Source organism: Lactuca virosa, chromosome 8, assembly GCF_052849685.1.
Source record: "Lactuca virosa cultivar CGN04683 chromosome 8, Lactuca_virosa_CGN04683_v6, whole genome shotgun sequence".
Taxonomy (NCBI): domain Eukaryota; kingdom Viridiplantae; phylum Streptophyta; class Magnoliopsida; order Asterales; family Asteraceae; genus Lactuca; species Lactuca virosa.
This window is the reverse complement of record NC_136433.1, coordinates 111,407,471-111,415,382: the sequence shown is the minus strand read 5'-3', so window position 1 is coordinate 111,415,382 and position 7,912 is coordinate 111,407,471. Positions and strand designations below refer to the sequence as shown.

General features: G+C 33.2%; 1 protein-coding gene across 1 annotated transcript; it reads right to left on the bottom strand.

Moving 5' to 3' along the window:
• Window positions 1-436: 436 nt before the first annotated feature.
• DPE2 (disproportionating enzyme 2) lies at window positions 437-6,479 on the bottom strand. Its single transcript, XM_079064482.1, has 23 exons — window positions 6,145-6,479; window positions 5,308-5,672; window positions 5,088-5,205; window positions 4,904-4,959; window positions 4,678-4,805; window positions 4,462-4,588; window positions 4,173-4,369; window positions 3,776-3,854; window positions 3,581-3,619; window positions 3,382-3,501; window positions 3,178-3,279; window positions 3,014-3,097; window positions 2,690-2,932; window positions 2,473-2,598; window positions 2,319-2,393; window positions 2,188-2,259; window positions 2,005-2,124; window positions 1,838-1,935; window positions 1,589-1,748; window positions 1,416-1,514; window positions 1,137-1,334; window positions 954-1,047; window positions 437-853 (listed from the first exon to the last, which is right to left on the bottom strand). Exons 2-23 carry the CDS (start codon window positions 5,659-5,661, stop codon window positions 633-635), a joined length of 2,910 nt encoding a protein of 969 aa, XP_078920608.1. The 5' UTR covers window positions 5,662-5,672; window positions 6,145-6,479; the 3' UTR covers window positions 437-632.
• Window positions 6,480-7,912: the final 1,433 nt, after the last annotated feature.

Below are 7,912 nucleotides of genomic sequence, written 5' to 3'. Positions count from 1 at the left end.
ATGCGGGATTGGTTTATATGCGGGATTGGTTTATTTGGTTTTGCTCTCTTAGGATGTCTAAGGTTCATAAAGAGTTCTTAGAAGCCTCCTTTCTTACCTTATGGGGGCATATTTAGCGGTTTTAGCGGTTTCGTAATGACTGTATTTTTTGTAGAGAAATTCCTAAAAAGAGTTCGTTGTTTGACCATATTGTTACTCTTGACCAGATTGTTACTCGGTATTTTCTTGGCTAATTTTAGGTGTCGTAGTTTGAACTTGAATTGGGTTAAACAGGATCCGACCCTCGCTATCTCTTGCATGTATTTTTTTTATTTTTTTTGGGTTTTTGTCTAGCTTCTTGCTAGCTTAATAATATGTTTGCTGTTTGAAAGAAATAAAAGTCAAATACTATATGAACAAATAAATGAAAATACGTCTTAACACGAGACAAGTTAGGTAGGAGCTAAAAATAGGAATTTTTTTTATTGCAGCATTTGCTTTTAAAGTGTCGGAATCCCAGATTGATATGCATCTTATAAACACAAAACCATAAATGCATCGATTTACATGCACTTATGGCAACAATGATCCACACCAGAAGTCAACAAAGTGAAACAACTCCTGGAATCATACGTAACCTGTAAAATAAAACCTTACAGAACCGCAATGCTTGTGATTTTTGGATCTTGATTTGTGACACGAATCTTCTCCTTCTCCTTCTCCTCGTTTTTAATTTGTTCCTTCTCAGAAACAACCACAAGATTCGCCTCCTCTTCTTGACCAGGATATGATCTTGCACTCCCGCGAACAAGTTCTTTAATCACTGTTGTAAGTTGTCTGTCTTTCAACAGGGATTCCATTGTCACATGAACACCTGACAGATTTTTTTAATTTAAAAAAAATAAATAAATAAAAAAAATAAATTAGAATGTGATTTAGTTATGTTGAGAAAAAAGAAACCGGATTACACTTACGGAATCGCCAGTAATGTTTAGGATTTGTGGGATCATTGATCGTCTCCTCTATTGCAGGGCGTGCTGTGTATGCTTCTTTTAGGGCTAACAAATCCTGACAAATGAAATGGATTATTTGAGGATTTAAAACTGATGAAATGACTGAATATATATATATATATATATATATATATATATATATACCTGTAGAGGGAAAATTGCCCACATGGATGGAGATTCAACATGCTGACGCAGCACAAAATATACTATTTCCGGAACACATTGCTTAGGTGGCAAACTGTCGGACCCCACCATGGTTTTGAAAAAAGAACGTCTTCTATCTTCATCTTCTTCCCACCATGCACGTAAGGTAGAACAATCATGGCATGATGGTGCACATACCTTCAACAAATTCAACCGATATTATGATTTATGATTCAAAAAACACATACAAGTGTGTGTGTGTGTGTGTGAAGAACATACCGTCATATAGCCATATTGAGAAGGAATACCAAACTCCAAATCAGATTCACTTGGCATACGTTGAATACGTAATCCGATTAATCCAAGTTCTTGCATAACCTGCAACACAAATATATTGGTGTTTAAAAAACATTAAAGGATTTGGGGAAAAAAGACGAAAGATGGATGCATACAGGATGAACGCAAGAAGGAATTAGGCCTAGATCTTCTCCACATGCGAGCATATCAGATGAGTTTAGAAGAGCGGGCAAAGTCTTCATGGCATTTTGGCGCCAAAGAGTCTCTTGTCGATTAAAATAGTAATCATAATACAATCTTCTAAAAATGTTTTTGCTACATCAATATCAATTCAACAACCATGAAACCAAATTCAGATTCATTAGCCAAAAAAAATTAAGATATAGAAGGTATGTATAGCTTACCTGTGTTCATCCAAATCCTTGAAACTTGATGTATCTTGTAGGTTAAAACGAGGATAAAAACTTGTAGCATCCTCGGGGTCTCTAATAAGCACTACGTTCTGCCACAATAATAAAACATTTATTAAAATTTAGTAAATTAGAAGGTTGATAAATCTTGATTATCTAACCTGCAGAAGATCAAAAAGACCACGGCGTAACTTGTCTTCACTTTCCAGCAACAATGACTTGTCAATTAGTGATTTAAGCTTCGCCACAATCTTTTTCTCTGTGTTGCAATCTTCCTTGAACTGTAATACCAGAGAATGTTATATATTGTTATGAAAATTATAGTATTAGATTATTACTACTACCTCATAACGGTTTTTCTGATATTCATTCATGAAATGAGAGGCTAAAACTATCCAAGATGGTCCAAATTTTTCCTGAAAGAAAAAAACATATCACACTTGTAGATTCAATTAAAATATGTCAAATTTAATACCTGTAAAAAGTCCTGAAGGATGTAGGGTTTGCATAAGCGGTCGAAGTCCCATATTCCCTCTTTTTCAAGCTCTTCCTATATTTGAAAATGTTCATTATTTATATCAAAACAGCAACAATTCCATTTGTATAAAAATCAAATCTTGAAAACTTACCTGACTAAGAGGTATAGAAGGTCGGAATTTTCCAACTAGACCTGTAGTTGCATGTTCCGGAAGCTCCCAGATTCTAAAGAAACCCAAAATGTGATCTATCCTGTAGGCCGTGAAATAATTTGCCATCTGTCATCCCAAATTATCATTCAGTTTCAGTAGAAAATTTTACAAATCAAATTTAATGATTAAGTGTAAAATATGAAAGTGAGAAATTAACCTGTGATAAACGAGCACGCCACCAAGCATAGTTGTCTTTAGACATTTCCTCCCAATTGTAAGTTGGAAACCCCCAATTTTGTCCATTTTTATCAAAATAATCCGGTGGGGCCCCTGTGGAGGTGTTCATACGGAATAAATTTGGATTCACCCAAGTGTCTACACTGTTTCTATCAACCCCAATTGGGAGATCTCCTTTTAAGACCACTCCTTTCTCTTTTGCATATTCTGCTGCTTCTGATAACTGTGGATAAAAGGAAGTAATATCAAGTTTCTTTTACTTATTATAATGTGGAAATTCAATAAATCGTATTAATGAACTTACTTGTAAGTGCAAATGGTATTGTATGTAATAATGGAAGGATATGATGTCATAATGGAAGCTGTCCTTGGACACGAGTTTTTCAAGCTGATGAATTTATAAGGTTAGAAAATCAGCAAAATAGATGTTTTATTAACTGTCTGTATCTAATTAGATTCTGTAATAACCTTATTTTTTGAAAACTGACTAAATGTGCCCCATTGGCTGTGGTCTGAAGTTTCAAAGAAATCCCGTAAGAAACAAAAGGCTGCATACGGTTTCAACCATTCCTGTCACATGCAAAAACAGATAACAAGAAGACAGTTGACCAAGAACAAGAAGTCAAGAAATGATGTGTTATTTTTTTTTTTTCCAAAATCTTCAAAAGGTACCTCGTTCTCTGACAAGAATTTCTTGAAGGAAGTAGAATTTAGTATTGAATCTTTTTCCAAATCGAAAAGCTTTTTGGCAATTGAAAGCTTTGTAGTCATGGTAGCCTCATAATCTACATGCTGCAATATATTAAATTATCATAAATTACTATTATATAAGATTATTACAACTCAGGTAGCTTGATGAAGGAAGATCTACCTTCCCATCAAGCTCTTTCATGGCTGTTTGTATCTCTTGCTGCAAAAAAAAATGACACATAGGCAGAGTATAAGGAAAATAATAATACATCATTTTTACACTAATATTACGTCAGATCATATAAAAGAGTGAGACAAAAAGGAATATAACAAACAAATATCCTGGAGATTATATGAAAAAGGTAGTAACACCTACATTGATGTCATCTGGCATATTTTTTGAAAGAGCCTGGAGTCTGAGGTATAACGGGTGCAATGCAAATACAGACAGAGAGCTGCACAGCAAGGAAAACATATATTCCAAGATAGTGAATTTGATAAGATATAGCAATGTACTTTAATTAACTTTTTCATCATAGAATTCTACCATCATTCCTTCCTATTACAGTATTGTACATTGAAAAAAAAAACATGTTCTCCTATAGTCAGGTAGATTTTCAAAGTACAATGCCTTGATAAGAACAAAACTGGGAATAGAATGGTGTAAAAGAAAGAAATGAAAGTAGGTTGCTATAATAAACAAATAAATGAAAGTATGCTGCTATTTATTGCATTAAGCCTTTTACAGCTTTCAGCTAACAAAAGATTCTTACCTGTATGGATATGAATCCCACCACATCTTGTGAACGGAAGTATCATTTATGGGCAAAAGCTGGAGTAAATGGAAGCCAGAGTCAACAGCCCAGTCAACAACTAGTTTTAGATCAAGAAACTCTCCAACTCCCACATCATCCTCTGATCTCACTGAAAACATGGGGATTGCCACACCAGCACCACGCCATGGCATTTCCTTAGTAAAAAAACATACCAGATTTAGTACAACAGATTTCATACATATGATTGAGACTAATAAAAATATAAAACATATCTTAAACATCTTACTCGCATCATGCCATCTGATAAGACAGTATAATTTGGTCCACTTGCTGAGATGTCAACTAGGAGCTCCCTATTTGAACCATATTCCAGAGAGAAGTTCCCGTTCTTCCCATATTTACAGTATTTGTATGTGAAAAAGGTGTTAAGGAAGATACATGAAAGATTATATAATTTGAGATTTTATACAGAAGCTTTAAAAATCTCATATGGAAAGGATATTTTAGAGGGAAAGCGCCCTTTGGTACTACACAGTCTCCTTCCCAAATAGATTCACCAACATAATTGAGTTTAAGTCCATCATTAACCTTCCATTTACCCAGCTCCGTGGAGCTGCCAATTACATATACCTGCAAAAAAAAAAAAAAAAAAAAGATCATATTTCATGTGAAAATTGTGTGAATCTATAAATTAATGGAGTAGTTATATTGAGCAAGAAGACAATTACTGATATTCCTTCGGCTATATTCGGACAGCATATCTTGAATTGGACAATCACTAAATCTGAAAACAATCAACATTTTCAACATTGGATCAAGCTCAAGTTTAGGATCCAAATTCATATAGAATTAGTATCAAAGATTGATAACATGATAAGAATCAGTGTGAATCAATTCTTGAAAAAATATTACCTTCTTGATCCAGTTTATTCTTGATTGTGCCAAGTGGTTTCTCAATAGCTAATCTGCTACTGGTGCGAAAGATGACATTCTTGAATGCACTTTTAGAAGGGAGACTATCACTACCATTCTGCATGTTTGGCATAACACCAAATTAAGGCCATGAATCTTTAAATCCGATTAGTGAGTAACTTGTGCACAAAATGAAAAGAGTCAGAGAGAAGAGATGAACCTGCCAAAGATCATGAAGCTCCACTACTTTTCCATTTTCAACTCCATCAGGAAGCAACAATTTCCTCTTATTTCCAGCTTCCCATCTCAACACATTCCTCTCATCATCCACTACATAATAGTTGTAGTCACTTTGAAACCCAGCTGGAACTGCTAAACTCCCACCCCATATAAGTGCATCACCTTCATGGAAAGGGGTCAACAGAAGCCCCTTCTTCACATTTCCAGAACCAAGAACTGGTTCAGAGCCACACACAACCAAACTCTGACCCCATTGAGTGTAATAGGGTATCCTGAATCTCACATTCACTGATACTAGAGGCTTGATCTCAGAAAACAACCCTAAATTCACCATTATCCTCTAATCTGAAACAAAACCCCCAGGTGAATTTCTCAAACTATAGCAGATAGCAAATGAAGTTTGACTAATTTTGTTCCGAAATATGGAATTGTGGCCGTTTCTTACCAACCATAAAAGTTAATAAAACTTGAATACTTTGACTTGTACATGAAATAAAATCGAATACACATTGTAATCAGTTCACAATTTCACAATACTAATACACTATACAACCTAATCAACCTTCACGATACTGTATCCAGAAATACACAAATTCAATCACAAGGAGACGCAAATGGGATTTTACACGGATGAAATTTTACGAAACTCAAGTGCAGTTCGAGAAATGGATCAGAAAACCCTTATACAATGTTCACTATATCGAATCTCGCCATAGCCATACCATAAGGAGTTGGAATATACACAAATTCAATCAGAAAGTAATCAATATTGATGGTAACTTACTCTAAGAGATGAACACGTGAATGAATGATGTACCTTTGCTTGAAATGAGTGTCACTTGGTATGCAAGTCGGTGTGAGTGAATATCTGGAAGCCCAATTTCCGGAAGCAATTGAATATTGACCAAACAAACAAATGAAAAGAGAGATTGCACGCTCAAGTGGAAATTTTTTTAAAAGAAAGATATTAAAAAAAAATGGCAGCCACAACGTGTGTAGGTTGCGAATTGTGATGAAGATATTATGGCAAAAAGGAGAAAATGTCTTGTGGCTAAATGCAATAAAGGTGCTTTCACGGGAGAGAGACTGGGAGGAGGGGAATGGGATCTGCATATTCATGACTCATGTGGGAGTTTGCGCTCCTTTGAGACGTGTCTTGTTGAAAATAGGAGAGTGCATATCTTTTTGATGAGTAATGTTATTATTATTATCTCCCGATACTACCAAAATTTCCTAAAACATTTAATAAAATTGCATACTATTGAAATTCTTGTGTATAAGTTATAAGATAATTTAAATTTATAGCAAATATCTTTTACAATTAAATTTAAAAATAAAAAGGATATGATGTTAACAGTTTTGGAATAATTCCAATTTTAGCAAGTGATCAACCAAAATAGAAAGACTTCAAAGGTTAATTTGGTTGAATATCGGTGTTCAAAAAAGTTGTTTGATAACCTCGATGTTTTAAAAATCGGTTCGAACGGGTTGGACCGGAAACCAGAAAAGGAAGCGGTTCAACTAGCATGTCTATTTCTGGAACAGAAGGAACCGTCTGATTAAATTGATTAAAAACACATGAAAATGAAACATTTTACATAACAAACTTTGGTGGTCATTTCACATATTTTATATTTGTTTTAAATTGAATAAAACTCATGGCTTTTTGATGTGTGTGTATTCATCTAAAATTATATTTTGTCTTGGTATTATATTTTATTTTCTTTTTGATATATATATAGATTGATATAAAATTTATGGTTATGTATTTTTTTTTAATGTAGTTGGAGTGATCTACAACTTGTTATTATATGTATTTTTAGTGTTTAAACTTGTTTTTATATGTATTTTTGATGTTTGAACTTATATGTATACATGAAAATAAGAAAAAGAACATGAAAACTCAAGAAAATCGGGTTGAAACGGAAAATCGATCGTCATACCGGTTCAACTACAAAACCGATTTATAAAACATTTGATAACCTTTAAATGAAAATATTGAAATCATTCTCGTGTTATCTCTAACTGGTTACATTAAGCATATTTTATATTTTTATTTAGCCTCTTGAATAATTATGGAACCCTACATTTTCTGAATTAATTAATACTAAATGGTTTATCAGACAGAAAAAAGATAATATGTATCGAACAACATATAATTGTCCTTTGAAATTTTATTATAAAAAATTTACTTATTTCTATAGGATGTTTTATGAAATTAAAAGTTTCTAAATACATATTTTTTATTTACAACTCATTCTATTAAGGGTTAATGTAAAAAATACAAACATTTTTTAGGTCGTATATTTTTTATTATGTTTAATAAAAACTACATTTTTTTGGGATCTTATTATACTATTGGAACAGAGTTTAACTTATAAAACTGATATTGAATCATATGTGGCTTCAACTATGACATTTAATACAAAAGAATTTGTTCATTTAAAGTTATATGATATCGACTATAACTATATAATAACCTAAAATATAAATAGTGACCAAGCCTTAAATGACCAAAAAAACAAACAAAACAAACAAAATCTATTGATTGTCATTTTATGTTATTAGCCCTTCTTGTAACGACC